Raw genomic sequence first — 27,075 nt, 5'->3', positions numbered from 1 at the left:
ATGTAAGTAATTAGCATCCATTTGCCACCAGCTAAAGTGCTGCCTGAAGAATTTGTTATCAGGCTCAGGCTGAATTCCTCAGCTTTTGCCTACCTGGGAAAGATTTCATTTCCTCTTCATTTCTGAAACACAGTTGAGCAGGTTATAGTATTTTAGGGTGGCAATTAATTTTCATTTTGCACTCTGAACATAGGATTCTCCTTTCTCCTGGTCAGCAGGGTTTCTGCTGAGAAATTCACTGATAGTCTGACTTGGGCTCACTTATCTGTAACTTGACACCTTTCTCCTACTCCTTTTAAGGTTCTCTGCAGTGACTTTTGACAGCTTCGGGGCGACCTTACATGGGTTGGTTGTATCTGCCTAGAGACCAGTAAACTTCATGCAGCTAGATGTCCATGTCTGTCCTAAGACTTGGGACATTTTCTGCAATTATATCATTAAATTTTCTATGCCTTTCTCCATTTCTCCTTCCTCTACAACTTACACAATTCCAAGCCATTTAGGTTCCTATTTTTAGGTTCCTCTGCTTGCCACCTACCAGATTAAAGGAGGACATATATTTGGATGAAAAGGAAAAAAGCTTTATTCACAGATAGAGAGGCCCATTTGCCTCAAATCACCATCTCACTGTTTACAGCTGGGCAGAGGTCTTTTAAGAAGAGGAACTCGGGGGAGGAGGAGCACAGACAGACAATGTAGGTCTCCACCCTTGCTTTATCACTTCCAGACATCTTAAACTCATTGTCACCTTTCTTAGGAAGGAAAACTGGGCTCCAGCCCTCCTGGTGTCACCATCTGCATATTCTGTCCCTTTATGTGGGGCTGAGGAGAGGTGTGGCTGTTGCATCTGGGAATGAGCACTGGTGTTCCAGTGGGATGAGCAGCTAACTCAGCACCAGTAATGAATTAAAGGGACAGAGTTACAAAGGAAGGCACTTTATTTGTAAGGAAGAAAAAAGCAGAAGGCAGAAAGCTGCCCCAAATAGGGGTAGGGGGTTCCAGAAAGATGGATTTCTGCAGGCCTTTGTCTCCAGCTATTTTTATCGGGTGATAAAGGCCTTCCCCCCCAAGTTGGCACCTGGAACTTGTCACGACCTGATTGGATCTCTGAACTTTCATGGGTGGATCCCGGGCCACAGGATCCTAACCCAGGGGCCAGTGTCTGTGCACATGTTTCTTGATGGGCTTTGGTTATTTTCCTGCCCATTTGTCTTTGTCAGGGCCTATCGCTGGGATTTACAGGTTGGCTAGGGGGAGTCTTATGGAAAGGCAAGTTAAAAGTTAGTAATTAAGGAGATGTGTGTTATCTAGTACAGCAAAATAGAGGCCCTAGAATGAGAATACATACACATACCATAGCTTTTTAAAGTTAGTAGCCCCCCTTTCTTGCCTCCTTTGTATTTCATTGGAGGTAGGGGACACTACTATCTTGGCTTTGAGCACCTGTCTTTTCCTGTGCTCTGCCTGTCAGCCTACCTCTGACCCTGATGTAAGTCCCAATGATATACGCAGTGATCACATTCATCATAGGGGATTTGTACCTGTACATAGTATATCGCTTCTTCTTTTTCCCATACCCCTCCCTCCCTTCAATCTTTCTTCCCCTCCTTATTTACAAAAGCTTTGTTTCCATTCTTCTCTTTTTTTCCTTCTCTTTCCTCCCCACTTCCCCCTCCATGTTCCCTTCCCATTTGAACAAGTTTTTGTTTTGTTGGTTTTTTGGTGACCCTCCTTTTTAGCACACTGTAAATTGGTTGACACCTGTCCTATGGGGTCTAACAATCTTCCCGTTCAGGAGATTAGGTGACTCACCAAGGTTATAGGATCATGTAGAAGAAATCCTCTTATGTTTAGGGTGCTTGTTGACTTTGGAGGGCCAGGGCCAAAATATTGACTGTCCTCTTGACCAATGTACCTTTTCAGCTCTGGTCTCTTAAACCTCAGTTGTTGAACACCCAGAAGATCAGTTATACCAGTATTATAATTAGAGTAGTAGATTTAATTTAATAATCTTCTCACATATATCAAGCACCTTGGAATTTGTAATATGGCCAGGGAACTGTTATTTTCTTATCAATCATGGTTGTCATTGGAGTTGAACCACTGTAGAATCCCTGTAGAATGTTAACAGGTAACGATTATAAAGTTTTACAGAGAAAACTTGAGACCAAGAGCAGCATAACCTTTTAGCATAACAATCATCATGATAGTATTATATCAAACCATTAGGTTTTGTCATTATTTTTGAAACACATTTAAATGTTTACCTTAGTATAGAAAACCTTTTTATCTTTATGACTTAAAGAACTTTTATCTAAATTTGTCATCTTTCGATAGTGTCATTGAAGAAGAATATACTGTCCATAGATGCACCTTATATATTATTAATGTCCAACCTTTAACTTTTAGAATGACCTAGACCACACAATGTTTGAGCATCCCTAACTGTGGTAGCATGTAGATAACATACACATAACAATCACATAAGAATAAGTCTTGAAAAAAATATCTGCCTCGTCTGGCTGGTTGTCTCATGCTGGACTGACATGCATGTATTATCATAACTAGCTATAACACAACTAAGGGAAAGCCAAATGCTTGAACCTAAAGAAAATGTTTACCACCATAAATAACTTTAACCTGAAAGTCGCCAGTATGAGATGTTTTTTAGTTTTGTATCTTTGAAGACTTCTATATTCACGAAACATAAATATATTTAATGTACCATGAAGTCAGCAATAATGAATGTCACAGTTATATAGAAATCTTTGTATATATTAACTTAGTTTTTACATTTAAGGCAAAATTTAGACCCGTTTAACTGGTTTTATGATGTGTAACTGACGAGAATCAAAGAACATCCTTAGAGCTCTTGTAAATCTAGAAAATGGAGTTTGTGTCCAGCAAACTATGTGAGGCAGTGTCCCGTGAAGAATTTTTTCTTCACAGCTTTGTTTTTCTAGGCCTAGAATTTTTGTTTTCCATTTTTGGTTGGTCCTGTTACTGACTTTTCCTTAACCTCCTTTAATGGAGGTTTTGTGTACACACTGAGAGTCTCTTTTTTGTACTTTTAACCCCCTTGCAATTGAAGTTTTTCTTATATATCTGTATTTAACCCACACACACAAAGACAGTGGAGAGCTTTTTTGAGTGTCCTCTAGGACATGTCTCAGTCACACATTTGATCCCCAAAAATGCCTTGATCATGAATAGACTCGTTGTCCAACACTCAGGTGTGACTCATCCATACAATTAAAAATATCTGTTTGGGTCGCGAGGAAGAAGCCGAATCACCCTGCTGCAGACAGGCAGGTCTGCCCATGCCCTACCGAGGTCCTGAGTCGCACAGAGCACGCCGAATCAGCCAGCTGCAGACAGGCAGGTCTGTGCACGCCCTACCGAGGTCCTGAGTCGCACACAACACGCCGAATAAACCCGCTGCAGACAGGCAGGTTTGGCCACGCCCTACCGAGGTCCCCAGGAGTGCAGAATATGCCGAATCAGCCCGCTGCACACAGGAAGGTCTGCGCACGCCCTACCAAGGTCCTCAGTCGCGCGGAAGACACCAAATCACCCCGCTGCAGACAGGCAGCCACCTGGTTCCACACTTCAAAGATGCAGAGGACACCAGACCACCAAACCAAGGTACTGAGTCCCGCTGTTCCCAGCCCAGAGGTAGGGGCTTCTGAGCCGTCGACCCACTACTCCTGGTCCAGACGAAGGGGCTTCCCGGCCACCATCCCTCCCGCTGCTCCCAGCCCAGAGGAAAGGGCTTTGGGGCCACCTTCTGTCCCGCTGCTCCGGGCCCACAGGAAGGGGCTTTTGGGTCACCATCTCTACCGCTGCTCCCAGCCCCTGTCCCACCTCACCCAGCTCAGAGGAGGTAATCCATGCAGGCACTAACAGTCCCCCACCTGAGTCAAAATGAGAAAACATGTAAATAAGTCTCAAAACTAGACTTCCAGATCACCTACAGCAACCCCAAAGGGAAATGAGATGGAACACTCTGATACTCAACCACCTGGACCCACTGAGCTGGCAACAAAAGGGGATCTGGAAAAAATGAAATCAGAAATAATTTCTCAGATAACAGGAGAAATGGTGCCCCTAGTGCAAGACATGATTAATAAATCTAGAGAGGAGCTGAGGAACATGATGGAATTCCAACATAAGAAACAAATGAAATCCATAAAACAGATGCAAATAGATTTCCAGGACATGAAAAACTCCATTGAAAGTCTACACAGCAGAATGTGCCAATGTGAGGACAGAATTTCAGATGTAGAAGATAAGAGTGAAATAAGTGACCAGGAAAAGAAAAATTGCTTCAAAATTAAAAGGGAACATGAGAAATCAATCCAGCAGCTGCTGGATGATGCAAAGAAGAATAAGATAAGACTGATTGGGTTCAATGAAGAAACAGGAGAGAGTGGAGATGACATAAAAAACCTCTTCACAGAAATAATGGCAGAAAACTTCCCAAGCAGGGGAAAAGAGCTTGACATACAGATAAGTGAGGCATATAGGACTCCAAATAGCCTTGATCAAAAAAATCTACACATAGGCATATAATTGTTAAGATTCCAGGAACACAACAGAAGAACAAAGTTCTCCAAGCAGTCAGAGAAAAGAAACAAATCACATACAAAGGAAAGCCCATCAGAATCACAGCAGACTTCTCAACACAAACCATCAAGGCAAGAAGAGCTTGGAGTGACGTATTCCAAGCCCTAAAAGAAAACAGCCTCCAACCCAGATTGATGTACCCTGCAAAACGATCTTTCAAAATGGATGGAGAAATTAGATACTTTCATGACAAAGAGCACCTTAGGAACTTCGTGAATACCAAACCAGCACTCCAAAGAATTTTACACAATATCCTAGGAACAGACATTGAGGATCACAACCCCAGGAAGCACAGCAGAACTGAACCCATTGGGCATGACAAGAAATTAAATGTAAAGGGGGAGAACCCAACAAAAAGAAAAAGTCATGACAATGACAAGTCAATAACGTATCAGTTATAACCATCAACTTTAATGGTCTCAATTCACCAATCAAAAGAAATAGACTGACAGAATGGGTCAAGAAGCAAAATCCAACAATATGCTGCATACAAGAAACACACTTAATTCAAAAGGAAACTCATAAACTGAAAGTTTAAGAGTAGAAAACAATACTCCATGCGACAGGAACCCGAAAAAAAGCAGGAGTAGCTATCCTCTTGGCAGATCAAGTAGATTTCAAACCAACACTGATTAAGAGAGACGAAGAAGGACATTACATCCTCATAAAGGGAAGAATCCAAGAGGAAGAGATGACAATCATAAATCTCTATGCACCAAACACTAGTGCACCCAACTATATAAAACAAATACTAATGGACATGAAAAGTCATATATGCACTAATACAATTGTAGTGGGGGACCTCAACACCCCACTGTCACAAATAGATAGATCAACTAGACTAAAAATAAGTAATAAAATACTAGAACTCAATCGAACCCTTGAACAAATGAACTTAACAGATGTTTACAGAGTCTTCCACCCCACAAAATCAGAATACACATTCTTCTCAGCTGCACATGGGTCATTCTCCAAAATAGACCACATACTCACACATAGAACATGTTTAAGTAAGTGCAAAGGAATTGAAGTTATCCCCTATACATTATCAGACCATAGTGTGATGAAAATGGAGATCCATAGCAAAAGAAACTCAAAAAATTTCATAAACATGTGGAAATTGAACAACACACTTCTGAATAACCAATGGGTCACAGAGGAAATTAAAGAAGAAATCAGACAGTTCCTTTAATTAAATGACAATGACAATACAACATATCGGAATCTATGGGACACAATGAAAGCAGTCTTACGAGGGAAATTTATAGCAGTGAATACGCATATTAGGAAAACAGAACAATCCCAATTAAACAACCTGATGCTGAACCTCAAGCTTCTAGAAAAAGAAGAGCAGGACAACCCCAAAGCTCATACAAGGGAGGAAATTAGAAAGATCAGAGGAGAAATCAATGCAATGGAGACTAAGAGAATGATACAAAACATCAATGAAGCCAAGAGTTGGTTCTTTGAAAGAATCAACAAAATTGACAAACCTTTAGCCAACCTTGTCAGAAAAAGGAAAGACAAGGCCCAAATCCATGCAATTAGGAATGAAAAGGGTGAAATGACAACAAACCCAGCATAAATCCAGAGGATCATCAATACCTACTTCCAGAACCTATACACCAATAAGATGGACAACACAGAAGAAATGGACAGATTCCTAGATACATATGAATTACCAAAGTTGAACGAAGAAGACCTAAAAATTCTGAACAACCCAGTATCAAGCAATGAAATTGAAAATGTAATTAAAAACTTATCAACTAAGAAAAGCCTGGGACCTGATGGCTTCACTGTTGAATTCTACAAGACATTTAGAGAGGAACTGCTGCCACTACTGTTTAAACTCTTCAATGAAATTGAAAGGGAAGCAATACTCCCAAATTCATTCCTGGAAGCAAGCATCACCTTGATCCCCAAAGCAGAGAAAGACCCAACTGAAAAAGAGAACTATAGGCCAATCTCACTAATGAACATAGATGCAAAAATCCTTAATAAGATACTGGCAGACAGAATGCAGAAGATCATCAAGAAGATCATACACCCTGATCAAGTGGGATTCATCCCAAGGATGCAGGGATGGTTCAATATATGAGAATCAATTAATGTAATACACTATATCAATAGAGGCAAGGACAAAAACCATATGATTATCTCCATAGACACAGAAAAAGCATTTGACAAAATCCAACATGCATTTATGATAAAACCCTACAAAAAATTGGAATAGATGGTCTCTACCTCAAACTGATAGAAGCCATCTATAAAAAATCAACAGCCAATATCATACTAAATGGTCAATAACTGAAATCCTTCACACTAAAATCAGGAACAAGACAAGGATGTCCACTATCACCACTCTTGTTCAATATAGTTCTGGAAACATTAGCCATGACAATTAGATAAGAGAAAGAAATAAAAGGAATAAAGATAGGAAATGAGGAAGTCAAATTGTCATTATTTGCAGATGACATGATACTCTATATAGAAGACCCCAAGAACTCCACCAAACGTCTTCTAGACTTAATAACCAAATTCAGTCAAGTAGCTGGTTACAAGGTTAACACACGAAAATCAATAGCATTCCTCTACACCAATGACAGACTCACTGAGAGAGAAATAGGGCAAATAATTCCTTTCACAATAGCATCCAAAAAACTGAAATACCTAGGAATCAACCTAACAAAAGAAATCAAAGACCTCTTCTCTGAAAAGTATGGCACTCTGAATAAGAGATTGAAGATGATATCAGAAAATGGACAGACATCCCCTGCTCCTGGGTAGGAAGGATTAATACAGTGAAAATGGCCATACTGCCAAAACTGCTATATAGATTTAATGCAATTCCAATTGAGATCCCAGCAGCATACTTCATAGACCTTGAGAAAACAATCCAAAAATTCATTTGGAACAAGAAGAGTCCCAGAATAGCAAAAGCAATTCTAGGTAACAGAGACATGGCAGGGGGTATCACAATCCCCAACCTGCAACTCTACTACAAAGCTACTGTGATAAAAACAGCATGGGACTGGCAAAGAAACAGACCTGAGGACCAGTGCAACAGATTAGAAGTGCTGAAACAACGCCTGACACAATGCAGCCATCTCATCTTCGAAAAAGTAGTCAAACACCCTCATTGGAGGAAAGATAGCCTCTTTAATAAATGGTGCTGGAAAAATTGGGCTTCCATTTGCCAAAGATTAAAACTAGACCTATTATGTCTCACCATGCACTAAACTAAAATCAAAATGGATTAAAGATCTAAATATTAAAATAGAAACTCTGAACCAGTTGGAACAGAGGTTAGGTAGAACCCTTGAAGACATCGGTGTAGGAAAAGATTGCATGAACAAAACCTCAGTTGCCTGTGAACTAGCACAAACAATCAACAAGTGGGATCTCTTCTTATTAAAAAGCTTCTGCACAGCAAGAGAAACCACCAGCAGTGTGAAGAGACAACCCACAATGTGGGAAAAAATCTTCACCTGCTCTTCCTCAGACAAAGGTCTGCTATTTCGAATCTATAAAGAACTTAAAAAGATCAGACCTCCCAAATTTAAAGACCCAATCCAAAAATGGGCATCTGAAATGGACAGACATTTCTCACACAAAGAAGTAGAAATAGCAAATAAATACATGAAAAAATGCTCAACATCACTGGTCATTCAAGAGATGCAAATGAAAACAATGCTGAGATTCCACTTCACTCCAGAAAGAATGGCTGCTATCATGAAATCAACCAATAACAAATGCTGGTGGGGCTGTGGGGAAAGAGGAACCCTGCTCCACTGCTGGTGGGAGTGTAGACTGGTGCAAGCACTGTGGAAATCAGTATGGAGATACCTCAAAGAACTAGGACTGGAAGTCCCATTTGACCCCGCTATTCCACTGCTGAGGATCTTCCCCAAAGAATTAAAAGAATCATACCACAGTGATATATGTGCACCCATGTTCATAGCAGTGCAGTTTGTAATAGCTAAAACTTGGAAACAGCCCAAATGCCCATCAACTGGAGACTGGATAAAGAAAATGTGGTTTTTTTAATAAAATGGAGTACTACTCAGCCATAAAAAATGAGAAATTAGAGACATTTATAGCTAAGTGGATGCACATTGAGGCAATACTCTTAAGTGAAATAAATAGGACACACATGTGTAAATACCAAATAGTTTCTCTGGTGTGAGAAACTGAAAGTGTAAATAAGGACTAAATGTATAATAGGTCATGTGAAATAGGAAGAAAAGGGGCAAAGGGGAAGGAAGTGGGAGGGCTAGGGGAAAGGATAGAAGGGAATGGGATTAATATGAGAAAATGGAAAAATAGGAACAAAATCTGTGTAAATAGGGAGGACTGGAGGGGTTGAAGGGAGGGCTGGGCAAGGGTGAAAAATAAGAACCAAGAGAGACTATGTAAAGGTGCAAATTTCCAATGATGAATGTCATTATATTGTATACCTAAAATGTACCAATGATTAGAATGAATAATCGATAATGCAAAATAGGAAGAAAAGGTCCAAAGGGGTAGGGGTAGTGGGAGGGGCAGGGGAAAGGAAAGAAGGGAAAGGAAAAATGATGAGAAATGGAAAAAATGGAAACAAAGTCTTTGTAAATAGGGAAGGGTGGAGGGGGTGAAGGGAGGGCAGGGAATGGGGAAAAAATAAGAACCAAGATGCATGATGTACAGGTACAATTCCCAGTGAGGAATGTAATTGTGTTGTGTACCTACAATGTACCAATAAAAGAATTTAATACAAAAAGAAAAGGGATTTACAAATGCCAAAAGAGAACAAGGTTTATTCAAAGAAACAATATCAGAAAATACTCCAAACCCAGAGAGGATTGCAATAAGCCTGCTCAGATTCAACCCAACAAAGTCTACCTGAGACACATTACAATCAAGCTTTCAGACACTGAAGACAAAGCAAAGATTCTAACAACATGACAAAAGAAACAACACATAAGGATATTCCAATTCACTGAACGACAGACTTCTCAGAAGAAATTTTAAGGATGGGAGGGAGTGGAAGGCTATATTCACAATGCGAAGGGAAAAACATTGCCAATCAAAAATTCTGCAGCAACACAGCTGTACTTCTGAAATGAAGGAGAGATAAAGATATTCCTAGATAAACAGAAGCTGAAACAATTTATCACCAGCAAATCTGTCTTACAATAAATATTAAAGAAACATGAAAAGCTTTGAAAATTATAAAACTACATAGAAATTAAACAATATATTTTGAACAAGTAACGTATCAATGAAGAAATTAAGAAGGATATTTTAAAAGTTCTTGAAAAAATGATAATGAAAACACAACATACCAGAACTATGGGATATAGCAAAAGCAATTTTAAGGAAGATACTTATAACACTACTCTTCTCCATCAAGGAAGCAAAAAGATTTCAAATAAACAACATACCATTGCATCCCAGGTAACTAGAAAAACAAGAATAAAATGAATCCAAAATCAGAAAATGATACGTAATAAAGATCAGAGCCAAAATGAACTCAAGACTAAAAATTTACAGATCTGTAAAAGAAGAGTTGGTTTTCTAAAAAGATAAAATTGTCAAACCCTAGGCTAGATTAACTAAGAAAAAAGAAAACTCAAATATCTAAAATTAGAGACAAAAGAAGATATTACGATTGATATCACATAAACACACAGCATCATTAGAGACTGTTATAAAAACACTATATGAAAAAAGGTTTGACAACCACAAGAAATGGAAAAATGTCTGGATGCATACATCTTGCCAAGATTGGAGCATGAAGAAATAGAAAAGCTGAACAAAACAGTAATGAGTAATGAGATTGAATCAGTAATGAGCCTCCCATCAAGGAAAAGCCTAGGACCAAAGGGCTTTCCTGCTGAATATTTTAAAACATTTAAAAAGAACTAATACCGGTTCTTTTTAAGTTATATAAAATATGAAGTGGAGGGAATTCTCCCAAACCTATTCTACAAGGCCAGCATCATCTTGATACCAAAACCAGCCAAAGACACTACAACAAAGAAATTACAGGTCAATATCTGAAGAGAAGAGAAATAAAAATCCTCAATAAAAAATTATCAAACCAAATCCAGCAGTTCATTAGGATTACTCAGTACTAAGTTGTGGTTCATCCCAGGGATTCAAGGATAGTTCAACATATGCAAATGTATAAACATGATATACTACATTAACAGAACAACGGGAAAAACCCTATGATTATCTTAAAATTCAACATTCTTTCATGATAAAGACTGTTGACAATTTTGCTTTATAATGTACAAGGAAATAAAAGACAACCCTAAGAATTTGGGTAGAAAAATCAGTACAGTGGTAATCTTAAAACTGAAAAATATAACTAAAATTAACAATTGAACTAGTAATTAATATCAGAGTATATGTATATAAAGAAATAAATACTGAAATTTATATTCATAGTAAATCAACTAGAAGCAAAAAGTTACACACAGACAAAAGCCTAGGAAATAGAGAAGAACCAGAATAAGGATGTAACCTAGACATAATTGAAGAACCAGAAGGACACAGAGAGGCAATAGAACCAAACGAATATTCAAAGAGAGTATTTATTTGAAATATTAAAGTATTTGAAGTTGAAAAAAATCAAATGAAAGATAAATCTTTAGATTAGAGAAGTTTTAAGAATCTCAAGGTTTCAAAGATCCAATCCAAAAATGGCCATCTGAAATGAACAGACATTTCTCAAACAAAGAAGTAGAAATGGCAAATAAACATATGAAAAAATGTTCAACATCACTGGTCATTCGAGAGATGCAAATGAAAACAATGCTGAGAGTCTACCTCACCCCAGAAAGAATGGCTGCTATCAAGAAATCAACCAATAACAAATGCTGACAGGGGTGTGGGGAGAAAGGAACCCTTCTCCATTGTTGGTGGGAGTGCAGACTGGTGCAACCACTGTGGAAATCAGTATGGAGATACCTCAAAGTACTAGGGCTGGAGGTCCCATCTGACCCAGCTATTCCCCTTCTGGGTATCTTCCCACTTGACCCAGCTATCCTCCTGCTGGGTATCTTCCCAAAAGAAAAGAATCATGCCACAGTGATATATGTGCACCCATGTTTATAGCAGCACATAGCTAAAGTTTGGAAACAACCCAAGTGCCCATCAACTGGAAACTGGATAAAGAAGATGTGGTTTTTTTATAAAATGGAGTACTACTCAGCCATAAAGAATGAGAAACTAGAGACATTTATAGCTAAATGGATGCATATTGAGGCCATCCTCTTAAGTGAAATAAATAGGACACACGTGTAAATACCAAATAGTTTCTCTAGTGTGAGAAACTGAGAGCGTAAATAAGGATACACATGGATGAAATTGCCTAATAACATATTTCTCGGATTGTGTTTCCATCGCGTGTACTATGAGTGTGTCAAAATTTAAATTAGGGAGAAGTTTGGCTTACGTGGAGTCTGCTAGCTAACTGGAGTTTTTTTCCAGACCACTATTTGTTCAATGTTGGTTTTGGGGATCTTTCTGAAACAAATTACATCCTCTGGTGTCTTGTTCGTGCTTGAGATGCTTTTTTAAGTTATATGGAAAAAATGTTTAAGTGCTTTTCAGTTTTGTTTTGGTTGATTTCTACTGTATTTGAATATTATTGTAGTTTTTTTCCCCTTGCATTGTTCTTCTTTGAATGGTTTTAATTTTTGCATGTGTGTGTGTTTGATAATAAAGTTATTTTTTTTAAAAAAAGAATCTCAAGGAAAATAAACACAAAACTAAGCTGGAGAGACCTCAAAAAACTATTGAAAACAAGAAGACAACTTGGAGAAATCAGGAAAATCAGATGACCTGCAAGGGATCAGTGTAAACAACAGCAAGACTGGACAGAGGCGTTCAGAGGCAGAACACAAGGAAGTGAAGTCTTCCATACAGTCAAAGACAACAGCTGCCTATCTGAGCTTGTGTATCCTTCAAATATATCCTCCAATATTAAGGTGAAATAAAGACATGATTGTGAAAAACAAAAAGAGACATTGATCATCAGCAGACCCTCGTTAGGGGAAACAGTGCCTCTCAGGCAAGACAAGGGGGCAAGAGAGAATTAAACAAAATAAAAACAGTGATTACACAGGCACAGCTAGACTGCTTCTATGCCTTAGAAACAATAGTAATAACAATAGTAATAATAACAGTAAAATGGAATTAAGACATATAAAATTGAAAACCAAAAAAGCATATCAATGAGGTAGAAGTAAAAGATTTCTAAAAGTTTACATTTCCTGGGACGAGGGAAAGGCATGTCAGGGTAAAGAGCATAAGAAAAGTGAGACATATACAAAACACACATATACTGATTGAAAATAGAAAAATGAGAAAGTAAACAGGAAAATTGAAGAACAAGTTAAAAAGGAGAAAACATAGTAAACAGTAAGATAGTAGATATAAATTCAAATATACTAACAATTACATTAACTTCACAGAATAAATGCTCTAAAGAAATCAGGAAAATTGTGAAATAATGTTAAAATATCTATTACCTCTTTTAGGATACACTTAAAACATAAAATTACATAAAGTTAAAAATTAAGAAACTAGGGCCAGGATTTAGCTCAGTGGTTCCGCTGCCACCTGCCTTGCAAGCGCAAGGTCCCAAGTTCGATTCCTGGTACCAAAAAAAAAATTAAGAGACTAAAAATAATAAACCCTGAAAACACAAACTCAATAAGACCTTGATCTACATTAACATAAAAGTAGAATTTAAAGATAAAATAATTAACAGTGATCATCATTTCATCATAATTGAAGGTTAAATTCACCAGCGAAGTGTACATTTCTAAACTTGTATGCATCTAAAAGTGTCTCAAAGTATGAAAAGAAAAAATGGTTTCAAGTAAACTACAAAATAACAACTAATTCATAATAAGTCATTCTCTATACTAAATAGTCAGTAAACAGTCAATAAAACTAAAGATGTAGATTGAAACATCATCAAAACTAATTGGACCTAACCGATATACATGAACGTTGAAACCAATAATTGCAAAATGTGCGTATTTTCTAGCACACAGTGAAGGTTTCCAAAATTACTATACACTATGCAATGAAGCAAGTCCCCCCCAAAGTTAAGGGATTGTGCTCAACCTTTTCAATAGAAGAAAACAGACACAAACAAATATACTTCACCACCACCATCAAAAAAAGTTCAAATTCTCTTACTTTCACACCCTTTGGAAACTGCCCATGTCAAATTTTCCTGACAGATGGCAGCCTGAGGCTCATGCGGAGCTGGTCGATAGCCAGGCTTGCACTGATATTTCACCTGTGTCCCAATCACAAATGCTTCTTGATTCCTTATGGTAAACGGACTTCTCTCCCAGGAAACATAGGGGACGTCTGGTAAGACACGACAACCATCTGAGCATAAGGAGAGCAGGAAGGGGGAGAAATGGCAGAGCAATCCATGACACTGGTACAGAAAAATGACATTATATTCATTCAGCAAGCAGCCGGGTGACAGAGACAAACTGAGAATGCCAAGAAGACTCAGCAGCCTCACTGCCCTGAAGACCAATGGAGAGCACTAAGACCGGGGCTCTGGGGAGGCTGTCGTGAGGGACAGGCCATGGGGCTGAGCAGAGCTTCATGTGTTGCTCCAACCATATGGTACTGTAGCTCTGCTTCTACCGCACTGCACATGGCACAGCCCATCTTTGGGGAAGCATTAGGACCACTGCTCCAGGATGAGACTAACTTTCAGATCTCTCTGCCAAATGGGGCATTAAAATAAGAGACATCCCCCTGGTCATTACAGCACTGCCACCACCCAAACGGCAGAAGTGGCCAGAAAAGCCCCTGTGATCTTTGTGTATTAGCTTTTGGTCTTGTATTTCCATCTACTCAATCAGTACTAATGGTTCGTGTACATTAAAGAGGGCACACATGTCTATCAAGCTACTCATTTATTAAACTTTATCATTACACATTTAAATAATACCCAGCTCTTATCAAGACAGAAGGGAATAGACAAGCCACAATGTGTGGTGGCTTCCCCACTGATTAACTATGTGAACTTATGATAGTTGCTTAATGTCTCTGTTTTCTCATCCCTGAAATGTGATACAGACAGTAGCTATCTCTTAGGAGTGCTGTAAATATAAAATGATTTAATTAATATAAAACTCTTAGAACAGTGTTCAGTGTGTAGGAAAGTTTAAATAAAATATTAGCAATATTAAGGTTAGGAGTGACCTGTATATATTTACAATGTCAAATGTTGAATCATGGAGACTAATGTGGCTCGAGGAACATCTCTGTATAAATTAGAGAAAGGAGCTGTCTAGAAGGAATTTCACTTCCATCGTCCAACAAATACTCAGGAATTGGGGATTTTGTTAGGAAGAGGAACTTTACCAACACCTGTGTGAAAACTTTTGTATTAAATATATAATCAACAATATCAGCAAAGTCACTGGTGTGACAAGTATATGATATATACAAAATCCTTCAAATAATGCTAAAAGTTTACTAACAATCTTGTTTCTAACAAGAAACTGGGGAAAGTATAGATTTGATGCTTCCTGGGATTAAAGTGGGCTGTGCCTGTGACCATGCCACCGCCATACTTTTGAATGACTTCAGGTGGGACGTACAGCTGGCCTGCGGTCACTACTCACTGGGCTCACAGGTGGGAACAGAAGGGTACCACTTGCTGTTAGCTTCACAGTGGATCACACTGCTGCCCCTGAGGATGTAACCTTTGTTGAAGCTAATCACGAGAGTGTCTTGGTAAGGGTAGAAGAGTCCAAATCCAGAAAGAACTGTTCCCTTTGGAATATGTGGGTGATGACAGATGATTTCTAAAGAAGTATAGAAAAAGACGTCAGAGTATAAAAGAGAAATGACAATAAAGATGTGATGACAAATGTTGGTATGGCCCCAAGGAAGACAAGATATGAGTTCACACCAAGTGGATACAAAAGAAACATTTTAGATTGAGTTTGAAATGTTCTTTCATTCCTTAGGGTGCTCTGGAAACTGAGGACCCATCATGTGGGTCATTATAGATAAAATCCTCTAACCTTGTCTTCAGTAAAAACTGGCAATGTTTAAACCTGGAAGCTAGGAACTCACAACCCTCCAAAAGGCTGAAATGACAATGACATGTGTCACTTCCAGGTCAAAGAGTTTAAGAGCCAGGGATTGACCCTCATTGCTCTCTTCCCCTGCTGAAATGATTGTGGACATTTTGACATAGAAGTGTTAGAAGACTTAACGGTCCTGGTTAATACCCTGGGGAGTTAGCCATGCTAACAGTATGTTAGGAAGGAGCTTGAAAATCTTGTGGCCATAAAAACCACAGGAGATTTTGCTGTATAACATTAATCAAACAAAGAAATTGTTACAATGCTGAATTTGTCTTTACGTTATTCCATTTATGCCGGTAAGTACATCTACCCTTTTCTCTTAAACAAAGGAGTACAAACACTTCCAGTGCATCACTGTCACTTACTTTCACAGGTAGGAGGGCTTGGGCTCCAGACACCTACTGTTTTATTCACCACCACACAGGAAATGGAGGCGTTGCCTACGAGGGAGTAGTTGGGGTCACAGCTGTAGGTGACCGAGGAGCCATATGTGTAGAGGTCTTCATCTCCACCACTGTGTTTCCCATTGCTGATGTCTGGAGGGGACTCACATTTGACAACTGACATGAAAGAGTGAAGAGAAAGGCGTATAATTAAAGAAGGCACTGTTGCAGATCTAAAGTTCCTGCAGATTCATAGGAAGGACCCAGGAGGCAGAGAAGATGCACAGAAGTGTTACCCCTGATATAGGTTAGGTGTATGGCAGAAAGACTCTTTACTTACTCATGCATTATGGGAGAGGATAGCTCCAGTCAACTGCTTTACCCTGGCTCTCACACTGACTAGTTGCTGAACCAACGAGGCTGTATCTGAAAGAACAGGTCAAACATTTCAGTGGGATTTATCTTGTAACAAAAACAAGGATTGCTTAGCACATTTTCAACAAATGGAATTTTTTCATTATTCATTCATTTATATGTGTTCGTGATACACACTGGCAGGTTTCATTTTGGCATATTTGTACACGCATGTAAATACTTAATCACTCCCCCATTCTTCCCTTCTCCTTCCCTATCTCCTCTTCCGATCTCTTCCGTCTTCTCTAACAGGCTCCCTTCTACTTTTACACCATCTATTCCCCCATTTTCCTAACATGAGCTTAAACATGTGCAAGTTGATGTTCTCATTTCACTTAACATAATTTCTCCCACTTTCCCGCAAATGACATGATTTTGAAATATTTTTCTTTATTGCTGAATAACATGTATTGTGTATATATACCACATTTTCTTCATCTGTTCATCTGTTGAGAATTATACTTCAAAAAATATGAGTATTCAAGTATCTCTACACTATGCTGACTTTAATCCTTTTGAGAAAATACCAAAGAGTGGTAGAGCTGAATCAACGTATAGCTCTATTTTTAGGGTTTTTTTTTTAAAGAACCTAATTTCCTACTAATTTTCACAGTATCTTTACCCTGCATCCTTACCATGTTTTTTGGATCCTCCATGATAGCTATTTTGGGGTTTGGGGTTTTTTTTTTCTTTTTGGTACCAGGGATTGAACTAGGGACCTTGCACTGGCAAAGCAGGCAGTGGAACCACTGAGCTAAATCCCTGGCCCATGATAGCTATTTTGATTGGGGTGAGATGGAATCTCAATACAATTTAGACTTGCATTTCCCTGATGGCTAGAGACATTCCACATTTTTCCTATATTTATTGGCCATTTGTACTTAAGAAAAGTGTTCAATTCTAATGATTGGGCAATATATTTGGGGGTTTGGGTGTTAATTTTTTATTCATTTTAATATTCTAGACATTAGCTCTCTAATAGAATAGTAGCTGGCAAAGATTATATCCCATTCTTTGGTTGTCTCTTCACTGTGTTTATTGTTTCATTTTCTGAGCAGAAATTTTAAAAATTTGATGTAATCTTACATGTTGGTTCTTGCTATTATTTCCTGTGTTATTAGAGTCCCATTCAGGAGTCTTTGTCTGAACCTATGATTTCAATTTTTCTCCTCCATTTTCTTCTAGGAGTTTCAGAGTTTCAGGTGTTAGATTTTTGATCCATTTTGAATGGATTTTTGTACAATGTGAGAGATAAAGATCTAATTTCAATCTTTTATATATAGATACCTAGTTTTCCCAGCACTAGTAATTTAAAAGGCTCTCTTTCTTTCAACATAAATTTTTTGCTCCTTTGTCCAGAATCAAATGGCTACAGCTGCTTAGGTTTCTTTCTATACCCTTTATTCTACTGGTCTATGTGTCTATTTTTGTGTCAGTACCATGCTGTTTTTATTACTATGACTTTGAAGTGTATTTTGAAATAGAGAATAATCCATCTTTTAATGTCTTTTTTCCATTTCTTTCTTCATTATTCTGTAATTTTCACTGGAGAGGACTTTCACCTCCTTGGTTATGTTTATTCGTAAGTACTGTATTTTTTGAGCTATTGTGGTTGAAATTATTTTCATGATTTCTTTCTCAGAAGGTTCATTATTGGTGTATATAAAAGCTATTTATTTTTATGCTGATTTCATATCCTACCACTTTGCTGAATTTGTTAATCAGCTCTGAAAGTCTTCTGGCAGAGTTTTAGCATCTTCTACATAAAGAATCATATTATCTGAAAATAGGGATAATTTAACTTCTTCCTTTCTTATTTGTACCACTTTTATTTTTTCTCTTGTTCTGGATGAAATTTCAAGTACTATATTGGCCAGAAGTGATGAAAGTGGTCATCCTTGTTTCATTACTGAGTTTAGAGGAAGTACTTTCAATTTTTGCACATTCTGTAAGACGTTGCTTGTGGGTTTGTCATAGATAGCTTTAATTGAGGTAAGATCCTTCTATACCTAGTCTTTTAAAGTTTTTATCATGAAGTAGTGTTGAATTTTGTCAACAGCTATTTCTGCATCTATTGAGAGGTCATGTTGCCTTCATCTTTGGTTCTTCCTATGTGGTGTATTACATTTTTTGATTTAAGTACACTGAACTATTCTCTATCTTTGCATTGCTGGGATGAAACCAACTTGATCATGCTCTATGATCATCCCTTTAATGTGTTATTTGATTCTGTTTGCATGAATCTTGAAGATTTTTATCTATATCGATCAAGGATATTGGTCTATTGTTTTTGTTTTTGTTGATATCAGAGGTATGTTAGCTTTGTAGAATGAATTTGGAAATGCTCCTTCCCTTTCTATGTCAGAGAATAGTCTGAGGAGCACTAGTGGTAGTTCTGTAAAGATCTGGTAAAATTCTGTGGTAAATCAATCAGGTCCTCGGCTTTTCTTTGTTTGGAAATATTTTATTACTGCTTCAATCTTATTGCTTGTTATCGATCTTTTTATTTTATATGCACTTGGTGCAAGTGTGGTAGGCCATATGTATCTAGAAATTTATCAAGTTTTTCTAGATTTTTCAATTTATTAAATATAAGTTTTAAAAATACTCACTAATAATCCACTTAGTTTCAGTGGTATAGCAGGTAATATTGTCCTTTGTGGTGTTTATATTAATTTGGGTCTTTTTCTTCTGGTTCACTTGGTAGGGCTTATCAATTCTGTTTATCTTTTCAAATAGCCAATTCTTTCTTTCACTGATCCCCTGCATTGTACTTTTAATCTCCATTTCACTAATTTCAGATCTGATTTTATGATTTCTTTACTTCTATTGGTTTGGGCTGTGTTTGAAGAGTTCCTCATCTATTGCTCTCACTTCTCTGCTCCTCAGCTGCCAGGAAGGGAGCATATTTATGACCCAAAGCAATGAGGCCAAGCAACCCTGGACTGAAACCTCCATACTCAGGAGCCAAAGCAAGTCATTCCTCTTTTAAAATGTTTGATCTCAGGTACTTTGTCGCAACACAGAGAAGCATAATGCAACCCCAGATCTCCAACCACCCAGGCCAAGTTCAGAGGACAACAAAATATAGGAAAATCAGAAGCTAGTCACCTGAATTTTCTGAAATGGTAGCAACAGAAGTAAAAAAAAAAACCAAAACACAGGCATTTTGTCACAGCAATGGGAAACTAACAAGCACAATACTCATAAACACACAGAGAATGAAGGAACCCTTGGTGCATGAAGGTCAAAGATCTTGAGTATGTATTTGTCTTAGTTCCAGCTGCTGTAACAAAATGCGATTGGCTGCATGGGTTGAACAGTACAAATTTCATTCTCATAGTTCTGGGGTCTGGAAAGTTCGCGATAAGGGTGCTAGATGGTTGGGCTCTGGCATACGATTACTTCTTGGTTTTCAGATGGCTGTCTTCTTGCTGTGGCCTCACATGCACAATCAGCAAGCTCTCTCAAGTACCTCCTTTAAAAGCCAGGAAGTCCTTCATGAGGGCTCCATCCTTATGACTAGTGGCCCCCTAAAGACTCCTACCTCCAAATACAATCACATTAGAAATTAAAGCATAAGTTTGGGGAACACAAACAACACTCAGTCATGGCAATTTTGTCAAGAGAAAAAAAGCAAAAGGAAAATTCTAAACAACATACTCTGTCTGATATCTTCTTTGTAAAAGAAGGACATAAATATTGATAAAAATGTCTGTGCTCACTTGGGTTTACTTCAGTCTTGCTAAGAGGATAAATCAGAAACTAAAGTCACTTCCTGTCAGAAGGCAGAGAAGAACTGGATGAATGAGACTTAGGGGAAATGAGAATTTTTGATGTGTACATTAGCACACAGTGTTTACTGTTGTTGTTGGGTTTTTTCCCCCAGAACTGGGGATTGAACCTAGGGCCTTTGCTCTGACCTACATCCCCTGCCTTTTTTAGGTTTTATTTTTTTATTTTGAGACAGCATTTCTCTAAGTTGCTCTGTTTCCCAGATTAAACTCACACTTGCAGGCCTCCTGCCTCAGCCCCACAGAATGCTAGGACTAAAGGCTCATGTGAGCCACCTTGCCTGTATACAATTTTGTTCTTGAAATATATGAATGTATTAACTCTGTACAAAAAATTAACTACAAAAATAATCTTCTAGTTTTCCTTCTACTCACCCCTTTGAGCAGCTGAATTCTATGGTTGAACCAAAGAGCAGATCAGTTATAATTTCTACTTTCCCATTGGCTAACTCTCCTGGGTGTCTGCATCGCCTGTCTGAAGGAAAATGGAACTGGTGATTAGAGGCTACCAATAATCACAAGCTATAACATTAGAAAAAATGTCTGGTTAATTATCTTTCAGATCGATCCAGAGTTATTTTTCAATACATGTTTCTGATTCTGACTCATTTAATTTTTACTATGAGGAAAAATAAAAAGTATAACTCATTTTTCTAACATGTTTTTAAAAGATGAAAAACTACCTAATTTCATTTAATTAAACCTCTGTGATAATACAGGATGTGGTATATTGACCAGTTATTCACATAAGTTTATGCTCTCAAAAATGTACATCTTTGGTCATAAAAAATAGACAAAAGGGGAAATAGATTCTATGCCCTTTGTGTTGGAAAAATATTTCATTATGTAACCCCAATTGACTTTTTCCAAATAGTATAGGTGATATTAACTTTTAAGACCATTTGCTCAAAGATTTTCCTATGAATTAAGGAATTTATTAAAGAAAAATAAAGCACAATTGAGAAGAATAAATGTTGGCAATTACTGGCACAAAAGACATTGTAGATCCATGATCCATTAATATCGCAAATAACGTAGCTTGAGTTGACTCTCCAGTAGCCGCGGTGGCAGTTGTATCTCAGAGCAATTCCAGTTGTGAAGTTTGTCCCATATGACTGCATGGCTGGGGACGCAAAAGGAAGAGTGGGTGGAGGACCACAGTCACCTGGATACAAAAGCGACAAGGACAACCAGAAGTCACACCTCCAGACAGAGGCGTTGAGAACGAACGAGCAGTAAGACTTTCACAGCAGAGACCGTGTTTCTCTTACTGCGACTCTTTGGCTCCAAAGTTCAGTGAACACCGTAAGTGATCAGCAATGCATGCTATTCGATGAACCATAACAACAACAATGATTTTAAAAGGCAAAAACATGTTCGTCTATTCTTCCTTGAATAGGTGATAATTTGTCAAAACTGGCTGGGGAGCTCTTAATTTCATTGTTCTCTCAGATTGCTCACTTCTGCCTGCCTACTCACGGGACAATCACCTGTGTGAGGCCATTTTTCACTATTTCTTCCCTCAGTAAAAACGTATCATATCAGTAATATCATTAGTTATATCTGGAATTCGAGATGAGAAGGAACTATCTTAATTATGTTCTCTTGGATTTCTTTTTAATTTCAATTAGATTGCCTACTCCAACATGAAAATGTTTTTCAAAGGCATCACAATGTGAGAATACATTAACCCTTGGAAAATAAAAACTTAAATCTATTTCTCTAGCAAGAAATAAAGTTTTAAGTTCCCTTCCAGAGGCCCCAGCAGAATTATCTACATCTGCCCTCCATTCTGACACATTAGCAATGACTGTTTTTCACAGTCAAGTTGACAGGTAACATATTTATTTCAAGTCGTGATTTCTTTGCAGTTAGGTTGTTTCAGGCGCTTTGAGAGGAAATTCTAAAAGGGAAAATCAAGAATATCTATGAAACACCCCTTAACAGCGCCTATAATACCAAATTTCCTGAAATTCCTGGCTGTTAAATATTCCCAAGATGTGAAACACAGATATCTATCTGTTCGACATCTCTTGCAGAAAGGCCTGTGATGAACCCATGAGGAGACAGCAGCCCAGATGATCTCCCCATTACTCACCAAGAGCAGGAGCCAACAGAGCAGCTACCAGAATAACTTGGAACAGAATTGGATCAGAGACTGTCCACAGCCTGGGGAACATGCTGGCTCCCAGTTTTCCCTTTTTGGGAAAGGTGGAGCCCTCCGGGAATGCACGCGTAGTAGCTCTTGGGGAGCATGTGATCCGACTCCTCTTCAGTATGTTTCTGCTGAAAAACTCAACAGTAGTCTTGAACTCCTATTTGTCATAAAGTACTAGGAAAAAAATCACATGGGAACCATCTTCAAAGAAATTGCAATCAAATAAGTAAGAAAAAGCATTAAATACAAATACATACAATAAACAACTGCTTATACTATCGGGCCCTGGAGCCACTTAATTCTACATGAGAGGTAGCCTGGGCCTCTGGTCCATACTGCTGTGAAATTAGGAGGATGAGCATAGGCCGTTTTATGCCAAAAGTAAACACCAAGTGAAAACACAGCAGTGAGAAGGTAAAGTTACTCCTGGGAAATAATCATCAGCAGTTCAGTTTTCTTGGAAGTTAAGGAATGTTGGTAGGGAGGTGAATGTTTACAACAGGCAGATTCCAAGTGGATTTGAATGAGGTTTCAGTGTCAGGATTGGGAGTTTGGAATCAGAAAATGGAGAGTCATTTTCATTTATAAATGTGTTTGTTTTTGAGTGAGATCATTACTGTGTTTTGAGGAGATCACTATGGCAGATGTGTTCAAGGCAGATTGGAGGCAGAGAAAGGTCACAGGGAGGTTGATTAAGGGGACCATTGGAACTGGCCAGGGGTGCCTGTAAGACGATCTGAATAAGCAAATGACACAGGAGTTACACAAAAGGGAACAAATGTAAGAAAAGCAAGAAAACAACGAGGCAGAGGACTAGAGTTGGAGACCCATCTACAGTACCTATTCATCTGCAGCATCTGCCCATCTGCCTGCCTGGACCAGTTTGTCATGGCAACTGTCAACAAAAGCAGCCATATGCTGAGACAGTTCGGAATTTTCAAAGCATGGTTTGTCACAAAAAATAAAATAAAATAAAGGGAAAAAAGGAAACTTACTCTTACCTTTAGGTTTCTTGGTCCTGGTCATTCATTAATCAGAGATTTTTTCTCTGATTAATGCAAAATTCTTATAAAGTCCTTCTTATCTCCTATATGGAAAAAAATCCTCACAAATTATAACTTTCCTTAAGAAATTCCTAAAACCCAAAGTGATATATGAAAGCAATGATATACATGATCCCACCTTCACTCTAAACCCTTAGGTGGACCGAAATGATTTCTACCACCATCTCTCCTTATTTGTATAAATTGTGGACACAAATCTACTCACGGCAAGTCAGTCTTCCTGTGGTCCTCACCAAGCTGTCCCTGCCTACTTTGTGTGGGACTGAGAGAGGGGAGTTTGAGGTACTCCTCACTCTACATGCAGCAGCTCCCCTCATTTACTGAGCAAGATCTCACGCCAGACTCTCAACATTCTAAACCTCCCCACGCCAGTGCCGCTGATTGTGACGTCACACGTTTCCAGAGAGAAGCGGCACAACCTCACTCAACTGTAGGCTTTGGAAGTTAGGTCTTCTGGATCACACGCTCCTCCCTCCCCCTCCCCTTCCCCTCCCCCTCCCCCTCTCCCTCTCCTAGGAAACCCAGTTTACTTCCCATTCCTACTCCCAGAAATTGGAGGTGGACAGGAACATCAACGAACACACTTACATTTCAGGATCCGTAAAAATGAGATATACGTGTAACCTAATGTATGTCTTACTTCATTGGTAAACACTGTTAGTTCTCCATTCATAAGTTAAACAGCCAACTAACTCTAACTCTTCAACAATATATACTTTCCATGTCACAAAACTCATTTTCTTTCTACTATGAAATGTAATAATAATCCTGAAACAATTTCTGATGAACAGATATTTGAAACTCCCCCTCCTGCTCATCCTCCCTCCCTCCCTCCCTCCCTCCCTCCCTCTCTCTCTCTCTCTCTCTCTCTCTCTCTCTCTCTCTCTCTCCTCTTCTTTTGAATACTGCGCTCTCCAAAGTGACAAACACTAACATTTTCCCCAGGGTCATCTGAGTATTTAGTCTATCACCAAACTGAAGGAATCTGAGCAAGTAGAAGACTCCTAGTGTCGCCTCGGTTTTGAAGCACCTTTGATTGCCGGCATTCCTAGCCCCTCCCTAAAACAGAATTTACCTCAACATTCTCTCCTTTCAGGCAAATGCTCTGCTAAAAACTCCAAGTTCTGGCGATGTGATTGGCAGCTGTATGGCTGGATGGGGATGAGTGGGAGTGAATAAAGACTAATTTGTTGTCACTGCAAATGATTAACTGCAAAAACAGAAAAAGCTGCAGTGTGTAGTCAGTCTCTTCCTTCCCCTGAGCTAGTCTTCAAATTTTGTGAGATGTGGTGGTGTTTGTTTTCTCCTTTGCCTCCCCTTACCCATAAAAAGCAACAAGGAAGATGATAGGTCTCCCACCACCTCAGCAGCTATTATGTATAGTAGCTGCCCTCTTCCTATCGTGCCTTGCCCCCTCCCCTGTGTGACGTCATGCCAAGATGGCTGCTCCCACCAAAGGATAAACCCTTCTTCCCAGCATGCCCCTGTTCCCGCCTAGAGAGTAACCTAATACTCGCTCACCTCCTACCGCCTAGTGACATCACCAGCTCCTCCATTCCCTAGTCACTACCTCACTCAACCCTACCTCAGCCCCACCTCAGCCCCACCTCAGCCCCACCTCAGCCCCACCTCAGCCCCACCTCAGCCCCACCTCAGCCCCTACAAACCCCACCCCAGTCTCTATAAAAGACTCTCCCTGCCCTGGCCATATTGCTTTTGTCTCTCCTTTGTTCAGAGACAGCCCGGCAGATCTATTCCCCTAATAAAGGCTTGTTGTGGCCTGGTCTGGTCTTGGTCTTCGGCCTTTTACCTGACAGAAGATGGCCCTCCTGACCTATCAGACGCACACACACACACACACACACACACACACACACACACACGCATTTGTGGATTCAGCCAACTTCCAGTGATGCACAAAGTAGTTGGGCCTATTATGGTTATGCCTGTATTGCATATGTAAGACTTCTTTTCTTGTATTTTTCATTATTCAAAACATAATAACTATTTACATAACGTTTAAATTGTTTAAGAATTATAAGTGATCTAGAGATGATTTAAAGTATGTGGGAGGGTACGTGTAAGTTATATGCAAATAGTCTACCATTTTTCATATAAACTTGAGTATCCTCAAATTGGACACCCAAAAATTCAATCCCCTTCAGATACTGAGGAAAAATATTGCACAAAATATAGAGATGGAAATGAGCAAAACTAGACAATGCGTCCTCTCGGTCCTGGGGTCCCATCCTTTTTGTTGAAGGACGAGGGCATTCAGACCTGACCCCTGATTCATCAGAATGTGGCAAAGTTGAAAGGCCAGCTCTTATGATTGAGTTTAAACAACTGTAAACAATCCTCAGATTAGGTCCAACTTCACCAGAAGTGATTCACATGGTGAATACTAGGGCCACAATTTTAGGGAGTGTTAGCTTTTCACCACTGTGACCAAATACTTGGCAAACACAAAGGGGAAAGGTTTATTTTGGCTCATGATTTCTGTCCAAGGGCAGATAACGCCACAGCAAAGCCGTCATGGCGGAGGGCTTGGTTGAGCAAAGCTGCTCACTTCACAGCAGCCAGAGAACAGAACAAGAGCAAGAGACAGCGCAAAGGTCCACTTCAGAGGTGCGTGCCCATCACCTACTGCCGCTGCGTAGGCCCCGCCTCCTAACAGCACACTCTGCATCCTTGCACACCCGGCCACCGAGTGCCGCGCCCCAGAGACAACGCCTGCTCCAGGGCTCTATTCTGTCTGCAGGCCCTCGAGTCACCGCCAGCTGCAAGGGCCCTGTCCCTCATCGTGTTCTCAGTGGTTGAATTTTGCCTGGTGACTGCAGGCCAACTCTGGTCCAGCCAACCAGCGACCTTCCCCAGTATCTAGTGACTGTACAGAACAGCTACACGTCTTCAAATGAGGTCAAATCCCTCCCTTAGAATGCCCCTTCCCTTTGAATTTGTCCCCTTTGAGTACCTTCCCTCAGCCCAAGGGTACCGTACCCATTTCCTCACATTCCCATAGTTACTCTTTATCATATTAACCCTCTTTGTTTCAGTGCTTGTGTGGCTTCTATCTCCTGATCTAAACTATGCATATATATTCTGATATCATCGAAAACTTGTAGTAATCAGGTTTTCAATTTAGTATGTGGGCAGATGGAATAAGTCTATAGAAAAAATTATAGAAATATATTTTTAAAATTATATTACTCCATCCAGATTATTTATTTAATGAAGATTGAATTCATTGTATCTTTAAATCTGTAAACAGGTTCATTATTAGTATCAGAAAGTCAATTATTTAAAATGGACAGAAAAATGATACTAGGAATATATCTTGATTCACAGAAATTTTAGAAAAAATATTTTCCTTATACAACTATAAACTAGCTGGACAATGGAAATAGATGCTTTCTAGTTGTAACATTTTTTGGGGGGGCGTACCAGGGATCGAACTTGGGACCTTGCATAGTTGTAACTTTTTATATAACCTCTACCAGTGTCTTT

At 39.0% G+C, this 27,075-nt stretch overlaps 1 protein-coding gene across 1 annotated transcript; it reads right to left on the bottom strand.

Moving 5' to 3' along the window:
- Positions 1-655: 655 nt before the first annotated feature.
- Positions 656-24,055, bottom strand: LOC101720618 (zona pellucida sperm-binding protein 3 receptor). Its single transcript, XM_087194190.1, is given in 11 exon segments — positions 656-2,114; positions 13,828-14,025; positions 15,285-15,467; positions 16,121-16,315; positions 16,479-16,564; positions 20,722-20,821; positions 21,332-21,469; positions 22,445-22,678; positions 23,345-23,399; positions 23,506-23,591; positions 23,774-24,055. Coding segments are annotated over 8 exon segments (1,023 nt in total). The 5' UTR covers positions 22,527-22,678; positions 23,345-23,399; positions 23,506-23,591; positions 23,774-24,055; the 3' UTR covers positions 656-2,073.
- Between the last annotated feature and the right edge of the window lie 3,020 nt (positions 24,056-27,075).

Source organism: Heterocephalus glaber, unplaced genomic scaffold (assembly GCF_053883595.1).
Source record: "Heterocephalus glaber isolate CG9 unplaced genomic scaffold, H.glaber_assembly_v1.0 deba00001600, whole genome shotgun sequence".
Taxonomy (NCBI): domain Eukaryota; kingdom Metazoa; phylum Chordata; class Mammalia; order Rodentia; family Bathyergidae; genus Heterocephalus; species Heterocephalus glaber.
The sequence above is the reverse complement of the archived record's forward strand: the minus strand, read 5'-3'. Positions and strand labels throughout refer to the sequence as shown.